Here is a 23,480-nt window from a genome sequence, read left to right on the forward strand (position 1 = left end):
AACGCCCACCATTCACAGCAGAATGGCCAAAGGGAGGGGAGGGCTGATGTCACCAAGACCAGCAATCTCCCGGGTCCGGCCACATTCATTAGTGCGGCTCTGGAACTAATTTATGACCGATGACATCATCTTGTCTGGGCTGCGGTGTTGTTACCACCCACTGGAAAATGTCCACTGCTGTCTTATATGATTTAATTTAAGCCAAAGAAAATTCAATCTGTACATATCTGAAGATGCACATGCACAAACCTAACGCTAATTTTCATCTCACACGGATGAAGTTATTTTGCTTATGAGCTGAATGTTCAACTTTTATGAAGCTGGAGAATTTTTTTTTTCTTTAGACATGTTTGCATCTTTTCTCAAATATGTCATGTATCAATAGGCATCAGTGACCGCTGCCAGACTGGAGCTCAGGAAAGTATATAGAAAAAAACAAAGGGTCAACTGAATATTTTGCAGGTTTTGATAACATTCATTAGAGCAAGATAATGATACACAGCGTCGAAGACCAGATGTGGTCCCGAGAGCTAATATTTCTCCTCCTCATCATCATCTTTTTATAATTCTTATGTTGAGACAATAAAAGGTATCACTATTTCCAAAGAATCTAGTTCAGCTTCAGGTCGTATTTCATTACTAGAATTGTTCATTTAAGAAGATCTAAAAATGCCAAGGAGTTATATGTTGGCTGACATAAAATCTTGTTGCAAAACAGAAAATCCAAGCTCACAGGGCTTCTGCTGGCAAAGTGGATCAAATCAGTAAAATGTTTTGGCATAGAACCAATAAAACCAGAAATCCTTTATTTTGATGGTAAAAAAATCTTTGAAAATAAAGTCCACGTGAATCTATATAAATAAAAATGTAAAATAGTTTGGACGTAATCGATAATCTCAGAAACTACTACACCAATTGCTTTCAAATTTGGACACAACCTTGCTTTCACTTTCGGCAAGGTTCTTCTCCATCTAGATTACATAGATGTCACACGGTTACAGAGAAAAACATATTTTTACATATGTGTGGGGAAAACAGCGACATCTGTTGGACAGACATGCAATACACGCTATGTACCTTGGGAAATGAAGCTGCTGTACTGCGCATGCGCGGGCGGGAGCGCACGTCGGGCACAGCGGGACCAACATGGCGCTGGGAGGAGCAGCAGCGGTGCACGTCGGGCACAGCGGGACCAACATGGCGCTGGGAGGAGCAGCAGCGGCGGACCGGTGGCGATATCGGGCGTGGTGGTGTCGGCCGGCCGAACTTCGACAGCTGGGAGGAGCTGCGGCGGCGATCTGGTACGGCTCACGTGCACTTCAAGGAGGGATCCTCGCTGACCTCGCGTTTTCGGGAGCGGGCCACGCAGAACCGCACAGAAGGGAGAGAGACGGGGGGGGGGTCAGCTTGGAGGGCATTGTGAGCGGGAGGGGCTCTGAGTCAGGGAAGGAGATTGAGAGAGGGTGCGGTGTCACTGACGAAAGGGGAGGGAATAGGCGGGGAGAGGTGACAGTGAGGGGAGGGTGAATGAAGGGGGCGGTGAGTGTCAGGGGAGAGACACAGAGGGGAGAGGTGAGGGGTGAGAGTTGGAGTGGGGAGAGGGGAGTGAAGGGGGGGGTTAGTGACCAAAGGGGGAGGGGTGAGTGTGAGGGGAGAGAGTTGGAGTGGGGACAGGGGAGGAAAGGGGGGGTGAGTGACCAAGGGGGAGGAGGATGAGTGACTGAGGTATATGAGCAAGGGGAAGGGGGAGGGGGGGAAAAGAACCTGACTCTGCCACTGCAACGCGTGGCCGGGCACCGCTAGTATGAAATAAAAACTAGATTGCTGTATTGAAAAGTCTACATGACACACAGAAGTGTGAAGTTTGCGACAAACGTTTGTGTGGTTTTGATAGAGAAAACAATTAATTGATTTTGGGACATGACATGGGCAATATCTCTTGTTGAATTTCATTCAAAGTCAGCAGAATTTCTTTTGTGTGTGCGGTATCTGTGAACAATTCTGTGATCTGAGAACACAGAACATACCTTGGTAAAGAGCACATCATCCATGCTTTCACTGGACAGGTGGAAGATGTCAGAGTCGCTGCCTGATCCTCTTTTAAAAACTCCCTGTGAGGAAATGTTATCGCTGCACAATCCATTCTCCAGGAAACTGTCACATTCTTGAGAACATAAAAAAAAAAGTAGAATTAGTTCAGGTTTATTTTGCATTTATAATCACGTAATATGGTATTATTTTATGAACAATTATGCACGTATGCTGTGGTGCACCTGCTTAATGCATCATATAGTCAGCTAAACCAGTACAGCAGTATCACAGAAAAATACATTTAAGCAAATGCTTTTGTACTATGAAAATGCCAGTGTGTGTGTGTGTGTGTACATATGTACATATATTAACATGGTCAGCATGTTGACTGATTTCCACCATACAAACAGTAGATATCAGGGTACTTGTGTTAATGGCATTTTCATAGTACAAAAGCATTTGCTTAAAAAAAGGTCACCAACTTCTACAGCCAAATTATCTACCTCAAAAAAATAACAACATAAGACATTGCCATTCTGGGTCAGACCAAGGGTCCATCAAGCCCAGCATCCTGTTTCCAACAGAGGCCAAACCAGGACACAAGAACCTGGCAATTACCCAAATACCAAGAAGATCCCATGCTACTGATGCAATTAATAGCAGTGGCTATTCCCTAAGTAAACTTGATTAATAGCCATTAATGGACTTCTCCTCCAAGAACCAGAGCTTTATTGTGCGTTGAGAGAAAAAGAATTTTCTCCGATTAGTTTTAAATGTGCTACTTTCTAACTTCATGGAGTGCTCCCTAGTCCTTCTATTATTCAAAAGTGTAAATAACCGATTCACCTCTACTCGTTCAAGACCTCTCATGATCTTAAACACCTCTATCATATCCCCCCTCAGCCATCTCTTCCCCAAGCTGAATAGCCCTAACCTCTTCAGCCTTTCCTCATAGGGGAGCTGTTCCATCCCCTTTATCATTTTGGATGCCCTTCTCTGTACCTTCTCCATCGCAACTTTTGAGATGCGGCGACCAGAATTGTACACAGTATTCACGGTGCAGTCTCACTATGGAGCAATATAGAGGCATTGACATTTTCCGTTCTATTAACCATTCCCTTCCTAATAATTCCTAACATTCTATTTGCTTTTTTGACTGCTGCAGCACACTGAGCCGACGATTTTAAAGTATTATCCAGGGGAGACAGTTTCGCTGCGCTCCACATTCGGCCGGGACATCCACCTCCCCCCAAGCCCGGAAGCCAGAGGGAGGAGCCGAAACACGCCTCAAAGGCGGCGTCCTTGCGGCGCACCGCCGCCGCCGGCGCACAGCCAAGCCGTGCGCGCCTAAGGGGTGCGCACGGCTTTGTCCGGATTGCTGGATTGGTGGGTAGCTCTGTTCTCTTTAACTCCTGAGACTTTGGACTAAGATCTGCACAAGTCAACGATCGGCTTCTCGTTGTGAAGTATGCCACCTAAAAGAAAGGGGAAGGTAAGGGTGTTTCCCCAAAAACCCTTGTCCCCCCTTCTCCAACTAGAAATTGACCGATATTTGACACAGCTTGAGAAAAAAGAGAGTACCAGTGAACCCGTTGGAAGCCCCATAGAAGGAGAACTAGGGGCTCCCCTGGACGAGGACTCTCTAAGCCCTGATGCACGTCCGCCTCCCGCTCAACGCGGCGCAAATGAAGTGGCTGTTATAACATCTAACTCAGGGGAGGAACGAATCCTAACCCCTGATGGAGCCACCTCCGTTTTGGAATCAGAAGATGAGGAGGAAGCTGGTATTTCAGCAGTTCAACATCAAGGAACCCTCAACACTGAATGTCCAGAAGTAGCGAGGCCTAAACAAATCAGGCCAGAGACGGTAACTTTAGGTGCTATTTGGGACTTGGTTAACGGCTTGAGTGCCACTATAGATCGACTAGAAAAGAAAATTGATTCAGTTTCCCTAAAGGTACAACAACAATTTCAGGGTGTACAAAATCAAACAAGTGAAGTTGTTACTAGAATAGAACAAGTAGAAATAAATGTGAAATCGTTACAAAGTGTGAGTAATTGTTTGATAAAAGATCAATCAGCCTGTTCTAGAAGATTGGAAGTTATAGAAAATAATATTAGGCATTTAAATGTGCGAGTTACAAATTTCCCTAAAGTTGCAGGTGAAATTCCTTTTCAAACATTTAAGAGGTATTTAGTTGAGGTTCTGGGGTTTTCAGATGGAAATAACAATTCCTGTTTTTTTGTTAAAAAAAGAACCTCAACAGTTACCCCAATAATTCCAGCTAACTTGACAAGTTTTTTGGAGGAATCTTCATTACAGATATTAGATAGGGAAACTTTAATTGTTTCTTTTGTCTCTACTTATGATATAAGCAAATTGATGAAAATGTACTTTCAAAGGTTTCCTACCTCATATCACGGACAGGTTGTTAAGATTTTTCCTGATTTAGCCCCAATCACATGTAATAAAATGTTGTGACACGCCTCATTCTATGACGTCACCTCCTTCTGTGACATCAGATGCTGGGGGAATGTAAACCTGGCGTCTCCTAGGTTTCCTTGCCTTTGCAACACAGTTACCAAGATAGCTGCTTGCCTGTTAGCCTGCCTGCCTGCCTACCACTCTACCTGCCAGTCAGTCTTGCCTGCCAGTCTACCTGCCTGCCTTCCAGTTTACCTGCCTGCCTGCCTGCTGACCTGAACTGCCTCCTGACCGTCTTCCATCTACGGTCGGCCCAAGGATCCACTACTGGATTTACAACAGTTTGCAAAGGCCATGGATCTGGCAGACCTCGCTAGCCTTCAAGCCATTCCCGGACTGGCTCAACGGCTAGTACAGCAGCAACAGGTCTTGGACAACCTGGCTGTCACTGTGGAGCAACTGGCCGCTCGGATGGATGCTGGTCCGCCAGCACCAGCACTGGACCCGGTTCCGGCTCCGGTGATGACCCTTCACACTCTTACGCAACTCCCTGCGCCAGCACGGTACGCGGGAGACTCCAAGGCTTGCAGAGGCTTTCTGAACCAATGCTTCGTAAGGTTCGCTCTCCTGCCCAACCAGTTCCCCTCGGATGCCGTCAAGGTGGCCTACATCTTCTCACTGCTGGACGGTCGGGCTCTGAACTGAGCATCTCCTATGTGGGAGAAGAACGACCCGGCTCTGAACGACTTGAATGTCTTCGTAGCTGATTTCAAGGCAGCCTTTGATGAACCAGCTCGCCAGACCTCCGCAACCTCCGAATTGCTCCAACTCAGGCAGGGAATTCGGCCCCTGGCCGATTATGCTTTGGAGTTCCGTACCCTCGCACTGGAGGTTGGATGGCGGGATGACGCCCTCCGTGGAATCTTCTTAGAGGGACTTGCTGCAAGGATAAAAGATGAATTGGTGGCTCGAGACCTTCCGGAGGACCTCAATGCTCTCATCGAACTGGCTGGCCGCATCGATCGCCGCCTTCAGCAGAGGGCCAAAGAGGGGCGTTCTCTCCATCGTTTAGTTCCGCTGGCTCCAACCTCTCCTCGCCCATTCCCATCAGGCCCACGGGGGGCTAGCACGTCCACGGAAGCCACATCCGAGGAGCCCATGCAGCTGGGAAGAGCGTCCCTGACACCTGAAGAAAGGCGGCGCCGCCATAGTATGGGTTTGTGCCTGTACTGCGGGGGCAAAGGTCACTTCCTCGCTCAGTGCAAAGAGCGAGCGGGAAACTCCCAAACCTAGGAGTTAGGGAGGAGTGCCTCCTAGGTTGTTTGAATGCTGCTCCTCTATGTACCGTTTCTATAACCCTCAGATATCCTGGAGGGTCTTTCAAGACTCAGGCATTCATTGACTCTGGGGAAGGAGGGAACTTCATCGCTGCCAATCTTGTACATCAGCTCCGCCTGGCCACACAATCCCGGGAGCCTCCTTTACGGATTACTTCCATACAAGGTACCTGCCTGCCTGGCCACATTTCTACCGAGACTGCACCACTGATCATGCAGACCGGGATCCTACATTTTGAGGAGATCTCGTTTTTGGTTCTGGAAAACTCAGTTCATCCGGTGGTCCTCGGCCTACCCTGGCTCCAGCAGCACTCTCCAGTGATCCAATGGAGCGATTTGCAAATTACCCAATGGAGTCCTCACTGCGTCAAATCTTGTATCAAGTCTCTACCAGTCCAGCACATTCCCTTGGCTCACACCGGCGTCACCCTTCCCAGTCATTATGCGGACTACACGGACGTATTTTCTAAGGAAAAAGCAGAACTTTTGCCCCAACATCGTCCTTTCGATTGCGCCATCGAACTGGTGTCTGGGGCAACTCCTCCCCGAGGCAGGGTGTATCCACTATCACAACCTGAAACCAAAGCAATGTCTGAATACATTGCTGAGAACCTCGCCAAGGGCTTTATCCGACCTTCAACGTCACCCGCAGGGGCGGGATTCTTCTTCGTGGCAAAAAAGGACGGGTCCTTGAGACCATGCATAGACTATTGGGGATTAAATGCCATTACTAAAAAGAACCGCTATCCGCTTCCGCTAATTCCAGAATTATTGGATAAACTCCAGGGAGCCAGAGTATTTACCAAGTTGGACTTAAGGGGGGCGTACAATTTGGTGCGTATCCATCCCGGGGACGAGTGGAAGACAGCATTCAACACCCGGGACGGACACTACGAGTACTTGGTTATGCCCTTCGGTTTGTGTAACGCCCCTGCGGTGTTCCAGCACCTCATGAATGAGGTCCTCCGCGAACTGCTGAACTCTTGCGTGATAGTCTACCTTGATGATGTCCTCATCTACTCACAGAATTTGACCTCTCATAGGCAACAAGTTCGGCAAGTGCTCCAAATCCTTCGTAATCACCACCTATACGCTAAACTGGAGAAGTGTTTCTTCGAACAGGAGTCGCTGCCTTTTCTTGGGTACATCGTTTCAGCTACGGGATTCCTCATGGATCCAAGTAAAGTGTCCGCCATTAAGAATTGGCCCCAACCAGTAGGCCTGAAGGCTTTGCAGCGTTTTTTAGGATTTGCCAATTTCTACAGGCATTTTATACCGCAATACTCCCGACTGGTCGCACCTCTGACCGTCTTAACCAAAAAGGGGGCCGACACGCGCGTTTGGTCAGCCGAGGCATGTAAGGCCTTCAAGGATTTAAAGGAGGCCTTCCTGTTGGACACTTGTCTGCGCCATCCAGATCCATCAAGGCCCTTCTTTGTGGAGGTTGATGCCTCCAATATAGCTGTGGGGGCAGTACTGTCTCAAAGCTCCGACTCCGGGCATTTGTTGCCTTGCTCCTACTTCTCAAGGAGGTTTACGCCAGCCGAAGGTAATTACGGTATAGGAGACAAGGAACTGCTTGCCATTAAGTTGGCACTTGAAGAATGGAGACAGTGGCTGGAGGGAGCCGCTCACCCCATCACAATCTATACTGACCATAAGAACCTGGAGTTCCTCAGCCAAGCTCAACGACTCAACCCAAGGCAAGCACGATGGTCACTATTCTTTAGTCGCTTCGATTTTACCCTCAAATATCGTCCAGCATCTAAGAATGTTCGAGCGGATGCGCTCTCTCGGAATGCCATCATGGATGAAAAGGAGGAACCCCTTCAACATGTTATCGACCCAGCAAAGATCGAACTAGCCAGCACCACAATCTCTACACAGGGCAGAATAGTTGTTCCACACAAAGACCAGAAGAAAGTCCTGCAATGGGCCCACGATTCCCTCATTGGAGGCCACGCCGGTAGAAGGAGGAGGCTCGATCTATTGAACCATCATTATTGGTGGCCCCGAGTCCGGCAGGATGTGCGACTTTACGTAGACTCGTGCCCGGTATGTGCCCGACAGAAGCCTCTCGGCGGCTGACCCTGGGGTCTTCTACAACCTCTACCAATACCTACAGAACCATGGACTCACATTGCCACAGACTTCGTGGTGGACTTGCCTCCTTCCGAGGGTAACACAGTAATCTGGGTCACCGTAGACCGGTTTTCTAAGATGGTACATTTGGTACCATTACCTAAGCTTCCGTCTGCACCAGAGCTAGCACTTCTTTTCACGCAACATATCTTCCGGGCCCACGGCCTTCCACAGAGCATTGTCTCCGATCGGGGACTCCAATTCACAGCCCGGTATTGGCGTGCCCTCTGCAAAAAGTTTGGGATACAACTGAACTTGTCTACCGCTTTCCACCCACAGTCTAACGGGCAAACCGAGCGGATGAACCGTTCTCTCAAGACGTTTCTCCGAAGCTTCAGTTCACAAAGAAAGGACAACTGGGTCTCCCTCCTTCCCTGGGCTGAATTTGCCTATAATAACTACACTCACTCGGTTACTGGGCAATCTCCCTTTCAAACGGTCTTCGGATGCCACTTCAGGACACCCGTCCCGGTACCTATCGATGTCGCTTCACCGGCGGCCCAGACAGTGGCTACCCAACTTCACGATCTCTGGAGAGCCCTTCAGCGACGTCTCACCTCTGCAGCAAAGAAAGCACAAAGCTGTGCAAACCGCCACCGACGTGCTGCTCCAACACTTCTACCCGGTACTAAAGTATGGTTAAGTACCAAGAATCTCCACTTAGCTGGACAATCACGTAAGTTGGCATCCAGATACTGCGGTCCTTTCCAGGTGGCAGAACGAGTTGGTCTGGTGTCCTATAGACTTCGTCTGCCATCCTCCATGCGCATCCACAACGTATTTCATGTGTCGTTGTTGAAACCAGTGATATTCTCCCGTTTCCATCGGCTTACGCTGGATGCGATCTCCACCTCCCCGAACGAAGATCCTGTTTACCAAGTACGGGAAGTACGGGATGTACGCTTCCACAACCGCCGATGGGAATATCTATTGGCCTGGGAGGGCTGCGGCTCTGAGGAGGACTCTTGGGAACCTGCCCGAAATATACTGGACCAGTCCCTATTAACCCAGTTCCATCATGACAATCCCAATAAACCCGGACCCTTGAGGAGGGGGCATAAGAGGGGGGTACTGTTGTGACACGCCTCATTCTATGACATCTCCTCCTTCTGTGACATCAGATGCTGGGGGGAATGTAAACCCGGCGTCTCCTAGGTTTCCTTGCCTTTGCAACACAGTTACCAAGATAGCTGCTTGCCTGTTAGCCTGCCTACCACTCTACCTGCTTGCCTGCCAGTCTACCTGCTTGCCTGCCAGTCAGTCTTGCCTGCCTGCCAGTTTACCTGCCTGCCTGCCAGTCTACCTGCCTGCCTGCCAGTCTACCTGCCTGCCTGTTGACCTGAACTGCCTCCTGACCGTCTTCCATCTACGGTCGGCCCAAGGATCCACTACTGGATTTACAACATAAAAGGCGTGAGTTCTTAGAATTAAGATCTAGAGTAATATCCTTAGTGTATTCCTTTTTGTTGAAGTACCCATGTTGTTGTAACATTAAGAGAGGAACTGATTCTTATTTGTTCACACAGATAGAACAATTACGTTCATTTTTAGAGGCACGTGAACCTGCGACCTCCTCTCCTGTAGACACCTGAGATTCAGGACAAGAAATGGAAATAGCTGATTGTGCTATTAGACAAACACAAGGAAAGTTTTCTTTATTTTTCTTTTCTCCATTAGTTTTTACTCCTAATAGTCTCAGGTTTCTTATTAGATCCCTTAAGATATAAATGGAAAAGTTTGTAGGTTATTCCCAGTATCACAATTGGTTTTGAAATAATTTTTGGAAATGAATAAATATTTGTAAATTTGTTTGCAATAACAATTGAATAACTTGGATAACCTGTGGAAATTATTTTTTTCATTTCAAGTTAAATTGAATGTCTGTATTTTCATATATGTAAATGTTGAAAATTATTATAAATAAATAATATTAAAAAAAAGTATTATCCACTATGATGCCTAGATCTTTTTCCTGGGTGGTAGCTCCTAATATGGAACCTAACATCATGTAACTACAGCAAGGGTTATCTTTCCCTATATGCAACACCTTGCACTTGTCCACATTAAATTTCATCTGCCATTTGGATACCCAATCTTCCAGTCTTGCAAGGTCCTCCTGTAACATATCACAATCCGCTTGTGATTTAACTACTCTGAATAATTTTGTATCATCCGCAAATTTGATAACCTCACTCATCGTATCCCTTTCCAGATCATTTATATATTTTTTGAAAAGCACTGGTCCAAGTACAGATCCCTGAGGCACTCCACTGTTTACCCTTTTCCAGCTCATTTTATGGTGCTTACCACACTTTTAGCTTTGGCACATATTTTAGACATATTTTCTTAAATTAGTCACCCAAAAAGGAAAGAAATTGCATAAAAAGGTGACATGTCTTTATGTAATTATATCTTTGCTTCCAGTTGGCTGCAAAGCCTCCTAGTGAGACCCCTAGCAAACATCCACACCACATTTTATTCAGTTTGAAGGAGGTCTAGCGTGGATGATTTTCTAAACTGGTCCACTTGACATGGAATGGCCTTGGGGCTTTGCAACAGTTTGTAGACATGGCTTGTCCCTCTATTCCTTAAGTATACTAATAAGAACTTCAGAATCTCCTTTCAATAGTTATAAAGGAGCTCCATAAAATGGCCATACAGTTTAGGATATCAGCAAATAAAGAGAACGTTACTAAACTCCAGACAGAAAACAAGCAGTCTCATGTGAGCTATTCACGGACACTTCTCTGGAAAATCTACACAGAGGCTCCAGATTCAGCATTGCTCAAGTATGGAGGAGAACGGGAAAAAAGCTCTTGCAAAACCAATGAACTGGTGAGATTCAACACTGCACTTTCACAAACTAAAATAAACTGAGTATTTCAGATAATTACAAAAAAAATATATATATATCTCGTCCTATTTCCAGTGTCCACCCATGTTTCAAGCTTTGTGCTTTTTACATAAACTGTGCACACACGTTTTTGCTTTGCATGTTTATTTTAAGCTAACAAAAGACAATAAGCTCTCAATCTGTTTACTCCCGAACTGGCTGTCACCCAGTAAATTCACTGCCATGCAGACACAACAGGGACAGCAGCATGTGCTGTGTTACCAATGGCCACGCTGCACTATTTATACATGATGATATTTTAATGGTACTCTATACACACTCAAATGCAAATATGTACCTATAGTGCACAATATTTTGTTATTTGTATGCTTGGGCATAATTTGAAAATAGCAAACTTGAATGGATGCACACACAAATAGTGGAGGATTTCAAGCCACTCACAAACTGAACGAGTGAAACATTTCAAATGATATTTATTGTCCTGGTATTTTGGACAAATGAGAGCTGAGCTATGATGCAAGATCAGCTTTAATAATAGTCACTCAAATTTACTTAAAATCAATCCAAACCAGGCAGGGTCACTTAGCAGAGATGGATTACCATGGGAAAATGTTGGCAATCTCAAATAGAAATATTTACATTATTTTTAAAAGGAACAGAGGAAAAAGCTATTAATATGGAGTTAGTCCAGGAGAAATATAACTAAGCAGCATATGCTCATCATCACAGAATTAGGACCAAGAAGCATACGCCAATAAAAACAAATGTTTATACGGCTCGCTTCCGCTCTTATGTTTGCAGCTCTGTCTAGAATGGAAAGAGGATGTTTTGCTGAAACAGGTTTTTAGTTACTCAGGAAAGACTCAAAACAAGTTCTGCTCACCTGTCGAGTCACTGGACCGTTTTGCTTCCAGCAGAGCGTCATCAGGGCAAGATTTTACTGAACACCAGCTCCCTCGGTTGATCTAAAATCAGCAGATAAAAAATAGAAAATAGTAAATGAACAGAAGTAATCTGGGTCCAGGACTCTCTTCCACTGCACAAATATTTTTTAAGCTTCCCAAAGAACTCATTTAAAGGAATAGCTGCTAAAGGAGAGAGCAGGCAAGGGACCATAAACAGACTGATGGCCTAGCTCGGCAGTATTCACCTCCAGTCCTTGGGCGTTGCACACGGGTCGAGTTTTTCAAGATATTCCTAATGAATGGGCCCAAGATAGATTTGCATACAACTGAAGCAACATGCATGCAAATCTATCTTGTGCATATTCATTAGGGATATCCTGAAAACCTGACCTGTTTGCAGCCCTTGAGGCCTAGAAGTGAATATAGCTGCCCTAGCTAGAGTCCGCTGTCTTGCTCCTCTCTGTTAGCATAGAGCATCCCTGCTGAATGACAGAAATACAGATTATGATGGCAAATAAAGGCTAGAAGGTCTAATGAGTCTGCCCACTTTTCTTTCTCGCTGTAATAATAGCGAGCCCATTCATTTCCTTGCACCTAAGGCCCTCTCAGAGGTCCATATTCAGTAGCGTGGGTCACCCGGGTAACTTTGGGATAGCTAACCAGAGGCTTACCCAGCTAAGATTAGCCTGGGTAGTGCTCAATATTGGCACTGCCCAGCTAAACATAAGCCCTGTCCTCCCTTTTACCAAGCAAGTCATGGCAGCAGGAGATGACGTTCACTTAAACACATCGTCTGCTGCTGGCTGGAGGAGCAGGGGAGTAAGGAGGTGCACCGCACGGCTGACAGCTGTACTGGATAGGGCAGAGGTTTGGTTTAACTCTGCCCAATCTGATATATAAAATGACACCTATGCTTATGGTGCATTATTTATTCCTGCGAGTTATTTGGTTATCTCAGTCATATTCTCTTTTGTCCTATGTTTCCTCTAGGGTACACGTATTTAGGTCTTGAGACTCATTTCATTGGTTTCATGATCCAGGCCCTTCCCACAGTTTGGTAGCCACTCCCTAGATTATCTCTACTCTGTATCTTTTTGAAGACGGGATCCCCAAAACCAGACCTAAGAGGATAGAGAAGATCTCCCCAATGATTTGTATAGAAGCATCATCACCTCAGTTTTGTACTAGTAATACCCCAGCCTATGCAGACTAGCACTCCTCTGCCTCTAGTCACCCTGATCCGATCCAATCATCCCAATTTCTCTCTCCTGCATGGCGGACATCAGTTCTTCACCGGCCATCAAGTAATGTTCCCTCTTAACATTTTTTTTAACTCTTTGCTACATGAAAACTTAGTTGACAAATGGGCCTATATTCTAAGTATTTTTCGTAAAGACCCAAAATATTCAAGACAAGGGCCAGAGGTGGGGAGCCCAGGGGAATGGGTGGTAGGAGGAAGGGAGGGAGGAAGAGAGCCCTTCAGAGTTATTTGCTGAGAAGAGTTTGGGATGTGGGGGTGGCCACATAATTGGTCCTCTTGGAGATTTCAAATGCTGGGGAAAGGAGAGGAAGAGGCAGGGAGGGTAGCGGGAGAGTGGGATGATGGGGCACTCTCTCACTCACACCGCTTATGCACTCTTGCTGCCTTCTCTACTTCCTCTCCCATCCCCCCCCATCCCCCTTTTTGCACCCTGCAGATTCATGATAAGAGCATAAATAGGTGACTCTCCCTGGATCAGAAATCCTAATCCAGGGAGAGACACTTGGACTTGGTATCTGGATTATAAAAATTTGGATTTCTGCTCTCTGCAGCTCCAAAGCTTGCATCCTTAGGGACCGATGTCCATGCCCTTAACCGAAGAGATGGTGATGTGGCTGGGAGTTCCAGAAACCACTGTCCTTACCTGGCTTTCTCTGGCAACCCCCAAAAAACCCAGTTCCTTCCTCTCCATGGCCTGCACTGCCCTCCACAGTGGCTGAAATGTCTTTTTCTGTCTTTGACCCAACTGGGTCTCAAGGAGCACCAATGACGGCAATAGTGGTGACCATGCACCAGCATACCCTGCCCATGCTGCTCATTTGTCTTCGTCTGAGGCTGAAGTACAGGCTACTGGTGGCCCAGAATTTGGCTGCCTGGCTTGCCTGTGGTCGTAGGAGGGGGAAAGCCATCTGCCCCTTTACTGGTTTTGTTACATTGGCTACTGGTACAATGTGCAATACAGTTTAAGCTTCTAATGCTGACATTTAGACTTTGCAAAGCAAAGGTCTGCAGTGTTTGAAGGACCAGCTTCACTGGTGCTGTCCCGCTAGAAGGCTGAGCTCTGCCCAGAATGCATTCTTGGACTGTCCCGACTGGTAAAATGGTGAGGAAAGTGAGGATACAGGCCAGCATTTTTCCGGCTGTGGACCCCAAGCTTTTGAATAAATTGCCATTGGACAGTAAAACAGAAATGTATTTATTTATTTAAGGCTTTTATATACCGATAACCGTTTGCACATCGTATTGGTTTACATGGAACAGGTAACGTTTACAATTAACATAATGAACTATAAGGAAATAAATGGTCTCGGGTAACATTTATAAGTAACATATTGTAACATATTTATTTAAGGTTCCAGAAGAAACTGAAAATGTATCTTTTCCCACATTAACAGTCTTAATGCTGCCATTCATACCATGGGGATACGATAATGATGTATATTTATCCTGTGCTTTATTGAGGTTGTTTTAATTCTGAGTTATTTGGACTTGTTTATTTATATTGCTGGTTTGAAAGATTTTTATTCTACACATACCACTTTGGGCAACCAGCTGATGATCAGGGAGGTGGTTTTAAATGTTTTCAAAATAAAATAAATAAACAGAACTGCACACAATATTCAAGGTGATATCACACCTTGAATCGATACAGAGACATTACGATAGGAATGAACCAAAAGGAATGGAGAATAAAACAGAACATAACATTCTACTTGCTTTTTTTTTTGACTACAACCACATATTGATCTGAGATTTCAACAATGACTCCAAGATCCTTTTCCTTGGTGGGGACTCCTGATATGGAACCCGATATTTTGTAGCTATAGTTAGGATTATTTCTCCCTATGTGCATCACATTGCACTTGTCCATAGTGAATTTTATCTGTCACTTAGATGTCCATTTCCCCAGACCAGCAAGATTCTTCTGTAGTAGTTCACAGTCTGCTCACATTTTAACAATTTTTAATGATTTTGTCTCATCTGCAAATTTGATTGCCTCACTCATAGTTCTTTTCTGGATAACTTGGCTTTTCAAACAAGCATTTCACAATGAGAGCGATGACCAACAATACATACAGCTGAAAGTCACCAACAAACAGAAAATTGGCAATTTTATTATTTGTTACCCATTATTAAATATTAAATTGAAACAGTATACACATATATGATTATCCCAAAATCATATAAATAGTAACCCCAACCCATCTCTCATTTAGAGTATATTACTGAACTATGTAACCGTAAAATATTGGCACACCATGGATAACTTAGAAACCTAACCAAGCTATTTCGTGCCGAAATGTAAACCGTTGTGATGGTATATTACTAAACGATGGTATAGAAAAAATTTTTAAATACATAAATAAATAAATAAATAAATTATGGAAATGTTAAACAGCACTGGTCCCTTGGGGCACTCTATGAATCACCTGTCTCTATTAGAAAAACTGACTCTCTGTTTCCTATTTTTAAACTAGTTATCAACAGGGATTCACTGTCTCTCATGACTCTTTAATTTCATGAGGCATCTCATGAGGGACAGCCAAATGCCTCCTGAAAATCCAAATACCATATATCGACCAACTTATCCTTATCTACAACTTCAAAAAATTGTAAAACATTGGCAAGGCAAGACCTCCCTTTGCTAAATGTATTTTATTTATTGCTTTATATACCGTCATTCCAAAAGAAGATCACAATGGTTTACAGTATCAGCATTCATATTCAGGGTCTACGATCATGTGCTGGGTCTTCCCCGTTAAACCATGTCTATCCACATGACCAGTAATTCTGTTCTTTCTACTATCTTACTTAGCACCAACTTCAGGCTAATTTGTTATAGCTTCTGGATCACCCCAGAGCCCTTTTTGAAAATTGATGTTACATTAGCCACCCTCCAGTCTTCAAGCACAGTGGCTGATTTTCATGATAGGTTACAGAATGCTAGTGACAGATCTACAATTTCATATTTTGAGTTCTTTTAGAACTTTGGGGCGAATACGATCCAGGTCTGGTGATCTGTTAATCATTAATGTGTGAAGTTGCTCTATTATATATTCCAGTTGAACATATATTATTTATTCAGCTCCTCTTAGTCATCACATTCAAAGATTGTTACAAGTGTATATCTCCGTCTTCCTCGGTAAAGACCAAAGCAAAGAATATATATTTTTCTCTAGTTTCTGAGTGCTCCCCCCCGTTATCTAATTGTCAATCTGTCTCCCTCTTAGATGTTTTGCTTTTGATGGACTTGAAAACATTTTTAATAGTTATTGTCTCTATGGCAAGTTTCTTCTCAAATTCTTTGTTGGCCTGCCTTATTAATGTTTTAGACTTAACTTGTCAATGCTTATGTTCCTTCCTATTCTCCTCATTTGGATCTGCCTTCCATTTTTTAAAAGATGCTTTATTTTCTTTAATATCTTCTTTTACTTTTCCATTTAATCATGCTGGCAGCCATTTGGTCTTTCTTTGACCTTTTTGATTTGTGGAATATATTTTATCTGGGCTTCTAATACCATATTTTTAAAGAATTTCCACACCTCAAGCTAACTGTTAATCCTTGCAACCGCTCCATTTAGCTTTTTTCTACTTTCCTCATTTTATCATAGCCTCTCTTTAGTCATTTATGGCATCTGGGAACTTTACTTCCCTAGCATGTAGTAATGAGACATTTACTTAATCAATACTTGGTCAGAAGAAATTTCCCATTATTACTGTGTTGCCTATTAGCCTGACTAATCTCTATTAACATTTCACAATCTGTTTCTTCCCGCTGCTATACTTAGAATTTCTATCCATAAAGATTACAGAGTGCAGTTTGTTTCCTGTAGAAATGTTATCCTGTTTGACTCTATGCCATCCTTAACATATAATTTGAAATAATTTTCCCCTGTTAAAACCAAGCTAGCTTGGATCTTGTAATCAGCTGGACAAAAAACAAGAGCACTAATAATGGGTAAGGTATTGTTATTCTTATAGCATCAGCTTCCTGTCATGATAAAGGAGGAAAGAGGTGCCAGTGAAAACTTTACAGTAGCATACAGTTTGGGGGTTGTTTTAAGCAATGCTGGGGTTATGTTCTGTCAGGTAAGGATTATTCCTAGAAGTTAAATGAATATAGTACTAAACAGGCTCTGATTCACAAATAATCAGTCTGACAGTCACTGTCACATGATTGGTGGAAGTTCACAATGGAATATTTTCTTGTGTCTACAGCTCAAAAAGGGAGAAACAAAATCTGAATTGCGAGTATATACTGATTTGGAGACTAAGGGCCTCATTTTCCAATATCGCAGTGGCAACGCATGAGGGGGCGTGTCCCATGCAAATAAGGCACTTTTCGTGCAGTGGGGAAACATCGCGTCACGCGATGTTTTCGCCATTTCCGCAAACGGCGAAAACATCGTGCACCGCGATAAAACAACCAATGAATCTTCGCAGTACACGAAACTGTCCCAAACAGCCTATTTCCACTCTTAGGTGCTGCAAGCAACATGTTATATGTCTCACAACTCGGGGGGGGGGGGGGGGGGGGGGGGGAGAGAGAGAGAAACTCACTCCAAGAAGAGATTTGGGCAACGTTCTCTCAACCTAGCTTGTTGTTGCCCAGGTAGAGTGTCCATCAAGCTAGGTTGAGAGAACGTTGCCCAAATCTCTTCTTGGAGTGAGTGTCCTCACTCCGACGGCCAGCAAATCTTCACTAGAGACCACTGTTCTTTCCGTATGTCTCATGTTGAATGTGAAAGTGGCCCCCAACCCCCTACGCTCATACCTAATCCCCACCTCGAGCATAGGCACTATAGCAAGGCGCTCTCTCTCTCTGTTCGGACTTGTCGTGGACCGCGATAACCCTTTACTGACCTTAGCCGCGATAGGAGCCACGCTAACACTGTGGCTGTTTCGCGGCACACGATAACTTTACATATGCTCTGCCCCAACTCCGCCCCCTGAATATATAATTATGAATTTGCATTCGCAAATCGCGTTAACGGCTGTTAGCGCGATTTGCGAATTTATCTCCCGCAATAACACCTTGGAAAATGACCCCCTAAGTCACAGAATAAGGGTCTGGATACTACAAGTCATCTGTCAGAAGATAGCCCACAGTTCTCAGTGCAGTGAATGACAGCTACTACCTGGAGATGAATATCCTAATTCAATAAACATACACCCGGTTAATGCGACTCCAACATTGCTCTATGCTTCAACGGCAAGAGGAAATGTGAAAAAAAAAAAGGATTTGCATCCACAAAAAAAGCAGGGGAGTAGCTTGCTTGATACGGCAGTTACTACCCCAAACCAAATAAGCCTGATACTTCACTTTCAATGATATCCAGCATAGTTCTCTGCTTCAACAGCAGGGGGAATGATGAAAAGAGGATTTATATTCGGACAACAACCAACAAGGACTGAGTTGCACAGGCTGGGTAAACATGTGTGGGAGTAGCCTACTATGACGGCGGTTACTATCCCTAACCAATTACCGTATTTTTCGCTCCATAAGACGCACTTTTTTTCCCCCAAAGGTGGGGGGAAAATGTATGTGCGTCTTATGGAGCGAATATAAAAAAAAAACCAAACAAAAATCTAACAAACACCCCCCCCCCCCCCCCCCAAGACCTGCCGAATTAATTTCCTGCAACCCCCCACCCTCCTGACCCCCCCAAGACCTGCCAAACGTCCCTGGTGGTCCAGGAGCGGTCCGGGAACGATCTCCTGGGCGTGAGCCGTCGGCTGCCAGTAAACAAAATGGCGCCGACGGCCCTATGCCCTCACTATGTCACTGAGACCGACCAATAGCAGCGATCGGTCTCAGTGACATAGTGAGGGCATAGGGCCGTCGGCTGCCAGTAAACAAAATGGCGCCGACGGCCCTATGCCCTCACTATGTCACTGAGACCGACCAATAGCAGCGGTCGGTCTCAGTGACATAGTGAGGGCATAGGGCCGTCGGCGCCATTTTGTTTACTGGCAGCCGACGGCTCACGCCCAGGAGATCGTTCCCGGACCGCTCCTGGACCCCCGCTGGACCACCAGGGACGTTTGGCAGGTCTTGGGGGGGGGTCAGGAGGGTGGGGGGTTGCAGGAAATTAATTCGGCAGGTCTTGGGGGGGTCAGGGGGGGTGGAGGTTGTTAATTTAAAGGGATTGGGGGGGGGTTTTGGGGGTTCCCACAGAAAGAAAAATTTTCTGATCTGGGGAGTGGACCGAAATGGCCCTCCCCAGACCCGAAAACAAAATGGGGAGAAAAAAAAAAACTATGCACTCCCCTAATTTGCTCCATAAGACGCCCAGACGCAGAGCCGGTTTAGCACAATTTTTTTTTTTTTTTAATTTTCCCCCTCTGAATCCTAGGTGCGTCTTATGGTCAGGTGCGTCTTATGGAGCGAAAAATACGGTAGCTAGATACTTCACTTAGATGCAGCTCCAGCACTGCTAACTACATCGATGGCAGGGGTGGAAGGGAAATAGAACCAAAAAGTTACTTACAAGGGACAAGAGTAACAGATAAGTATGGAAAAAAAAATAAGTGCGAAAGCTTGCTGGGCAGACTGGATGGACCATTTGGTCTTCTTCTGCAGTCATTTCTATGTTTCTATAGATTAATACAATCAGTCCTGGAATAGAACAGTTTAACTAGTAATGCCAAGTTTAAGATTCTTCCTATTATCGTCTTACCTGATAAACCAGGAGAAGATGCTGATCTTGAATTACCTACAATACTTTCAGCACCGGGAATAAATTCAATGAGAGGGTAGAGGGGTCATTCCATGTCAAGTGGACCAGTGGTCCCCACTCGACCATCTCTGATTTTGCTGAAAATTTATAAGGATGTACATGTATGTTTGAAACGAGGTTCTGTAAAGTTTTAGGGCCAGATATCAAATACTTGGGGCACTGTTGCCCTTTCACTGGAGGTCCCACCAAGCCCGCGGCTTCAGCTACGAGGATTTTGCAAACTTTGGCACATAGCCATTATAGAAATATAGTGGCTATGATGCTGAAATTGGACATACTAGCTCAACTTTTGCTGGTGAACACGAAAAAATTAGTACCAGCAATCACAAAACAACATGTCGGTCTTAATTTAGTGTCAAAGTGGCTTAAAAATCACGCGACATGACATTTAAGCCATACTTTGACCAAGTATAACTCAAAACCAAAAACCACTAGTAACTGGTGCTTTACCCTGTATACCAAACAGCTACATGACTTTGCATTGCTGCAATATCAGGGTCAAAGCATATGTATTTGTGGAGATATTCACACCCACATATGATGAAAAACGTTTAATGATCAAATCTGACCTATTTTCAAGGTCAAATATCTCAAAAAGGGTACCCCTCAAATCTATTTATTTTGATATCAGTGGAAAGAGCAAATTTTTCTCTACAAGGATCATCATTTTCTTTTTTGGAGTCTCTCAGTTTAAGAAAAGAAAAATGCCACTGAACATGGCGTTTTTTAATCATATGCAATGAATGGTAACTGCACTATTTAAACCCTTGCGTTGGTCCATGGTGGTTATACCACTACCAATTCCCTAAGAATTGGTATTATAATCCTATTAAGAATTGTAATAATGCCAAGTCTTTTGAGAATTGGCAGCCCCATCGCCTAGGGGCCACGCCCGATAGCCGTGCAAGGCCAGCCACGGGCGGTCTCTTTATCGCAGGTTCCGAAGCCTCAGGAGCCTCCCATTCCCGCAGGATAAGGAGCTTAAGCATGGGGTGGAAGGGAAAGGCCGAGGCCGGAGCCCGGAGCCCTCCCAGAACCGGGTTCATATCCTTAGGGAGCGAGGCCATGAGATTATCCACGGAGGGACTCTCCAGACCCAGCTCCTGCAAAACAAAAGGGAGGAGGGGCTCTAATTCCTCCTTACGAAAAAGACGGAGGGCTCTAGGGTCATCCCCTTCTGGGGGGGGGGGGGGCATCCGCCGAATCCGAGGAAGCAGCGGGGGTCCAAGGACACGGGAGACACCGGGGGGGGGGGAGGAGCACCCCCGGGACCACCCGCACCAGTCCCTGGGGCTCCGCGGCCGGTCCAGTTGTCAACGGCACTGAGTGAGGGATTTTTGGTGGGGGGGGGCAAGGGGGGGGCTTTTGTCCAGCTCATGCAGGCTAGCTAGATAAGATTTGTGCATGAGGAGGACAAAATCCGCTGAAAAAGGGACGCTGGATTTGGCGGGGGGGGGGAGAGGGAAGGTCAGGACCCCCCTCCTGGGCACTTTATGGCTTGGGAACCAACAAAAGATACCCAATATTAGGCTTGGGATCCTAGGCTAAGACACCCACCCTCAGGCTTCGGAACCTGCGATAAAGAGACCGCCCGTGGCTGGCCTTGCACGGCTATCGGGCGTGGCCCCTAGGCGATGGGGCTGCCAATTCTCAAAAGACTTGGCATTATTACAATTCTTAATAGGATTATAATACCAATTCTTAGGGAATTGGTAGTGGTATAACCACCATGGACCAACGCAAGGGTTTAAATAGTGCAGTTACCATTCATTGCATATGATTAAAAAACGCCATGTTCAGTGGCATTTTTCTTTTCTTAAACTGAGAGACTCCAAAAAAGAAAATGATGATCCTTGTAGAGAAAAATTTGCTCTTTCCACTGATATCAAAATAAATAGATTTGAGGGGTACCCTTTTTGGGATAATTGATCTTAAAAATAGGTCAGATTTGATCATTAAACGTTTTTCATCATATGTGGGTGTGAATATCTCCACAAATACATATGCTTTGACCCTGATATTGCAGCAATGCAAAGTCATGTAGCTGTTTGGTATACAGGGTAAAGCACCAGTTACTAGTGGTTTTTGGTTTTGAGTTATACTTGGTCAAAGTATGGCTTAAATGTCATGTCGCGTGATTTTTAAGCCACTTTGACACTAAATTAAGACCGACATGTTGTTTTGTGATTGCTGGTACTAATTTTTTCGTGTTCAACAGCAAAAGTTGAGCTAGTATGTCCAATTTCAGCATCATAGCCACTATATTTCTATAATGGCTATGTGCCAAAGTTTGCAAAATCCTCGTAGCTGAAGCCGCGGGCTTGGTGGGACCTCCAGTGAAAGGGCAACAGTGCCCCAAGTATTTGATATCTGGCCCTAAAACTTTACAGAACCTCGTTTCAAACATACATGTACATCCTTATAAATTTTCAGCAAAATCAGAGATGGTCGAGTGGGGACGATTTTAAAAACTGGTCCACTTGATGTGGAATGTCCCAGAGGGAACCTTCTCATTATACAGGATGTCCAAAGATTTTTCAGATGCAAAGAAAGGGGTTTCTCTCAAACCAGACTGTGTAATGCATCCCGACAATCAGTAAGTCTAAAGCGCACACAGCCAGTCACCAGCCGAACATACATACAGTGGCTGCCAACATTTTCTCTAAGCATATTCCCTGCATTTCCAGTCTGTCTTGTGTTTTGATAAACCACACAAGCTAAAAGCAATATATTCCAAATCTTTCCTATGGTAAGGTAAGCAGGCTACAGGAAAATAAACAAAACAAGAGGACAAAACAGTGGGTTTGACAACCACTGGACTACTTTGCATGTATCCGACTTTGAAAAATACAAAACTCTTCATATTAACTTTTCTAAATTTTCCATTATATTAGCAAAGTTTTGTAAGACCCTGTGCACAATACAATGCATATTCTTTACATATCTTTTCTCCTTTGATGGCAGATTTTCTAATTCAGATTGTATGTTTTCTTTCACTTTGCTAATAGCTTTGTAAATATAGTATTGCATTTCCAAAATTTGAGTGCATTCTACATATCCCATCCGCTGTAAATCTTATCAAGATTTCATATATTTTCACTTGGATATTAATTATACATTTTATTTCCTTTTAGGTGCCCCTAGTGTTAATAAAGCAGCTTACAAATCCTGGTCAAGCCAAGTAAATACAACAAAAGACATTCACAGCCAACCCAAAGGGAATTCAAAAATGTTTACCAACAGGTGCAACTGGCAAGCTCTGTTCAGTGAAAAAGCAGTCCAAACGGCCCAGCCATACTTAGCACCACACTCTAGCTTGAGCAAAGATTGCCCCTTAAGCATGATCAATGCTGGTCTCATTACCTATGATGAAGATCTGCTTTGAGTACAAGGTCGTAAATGCAAGGAGTAGGAAGCAGGGGGAAGGGGGAGAGGAAGGGGTTCCTCAAAGGGTAGGAAAAGCACGATTAAATTATAATTTAAGGCAGATAATTACGGTTGTCATAAAAACATGACAACTGACAGCTCCTGCAGGGCATGTCCGAATGAAACTCAATGCTGCAGCTAAAAATTTGTAAGTAGAGGCTTTTAAACAAACACAAGTTAACACCAAACTGCCAGGGCACCAAGTAACATATCTTGTTAATCATGAAATTAGATACACCACTGCTCAGCATGTTTAAAGAAATGAATACAATTACTTCCTTTTATTCTTTCAAAAAATATATATTGGGAAAATAAACAATATGGAGAAACGTAGCATGGTGTGTGCAAGCACACAGCAC

The 23,480-nt window shown here is 44.6% G+C and overlaps 1 protein-coding gene across 9 annotated transcripts in view; it reads right to left on the reverse strand.

Moving 5' to 3' along the window:
- AKAP13 (A-kinase anchoring protein 13) overlaps window positions 1–23,480 on the reverse strand; it is a 336,318-nt gene that overhangs the window by 136,295 nt on the left and 176,543 nt on the right. For all 9 annotated transcript variants that reach the window (XR_003852464.1, XR_003852465.1, XM_029575495.1 and 6 more), the window contains 2 exons: window positions 11,673–11,754; window positions 2,028–2,164 (listed from right to left, as the gene is read on the reverse strand). Coding sequence is in view for 7 of the 9 variants with exons in the window: in XM_029575495.1 (XP_029431355.1) it covers window positions 2,028–2,164; window positions 11,673–11,754 (219 nt within the window). In the remaining 2 variants the exon portion in view is untranslated. The remainder of the gene's footprint in view (window positions 1–2,027; window positions 2,165–11,672; window positions 11,755–23,480) is intronic.

Source organism: Rhinatrema bivittatum, chromosome 13 (genome assembly GCF_901001135.1).
Source record: "Rhinatrema bivittatum chromosome 13, aRhiBiv1.1, whole genome shotgun sequence".
Lineage (NCBI taxonomy): Eukaryota > Metazoa > Chordata > Amphibia > Gymnophiona > Rhinatrematidae > Rhinatrema > Rhinatrema bivittatum.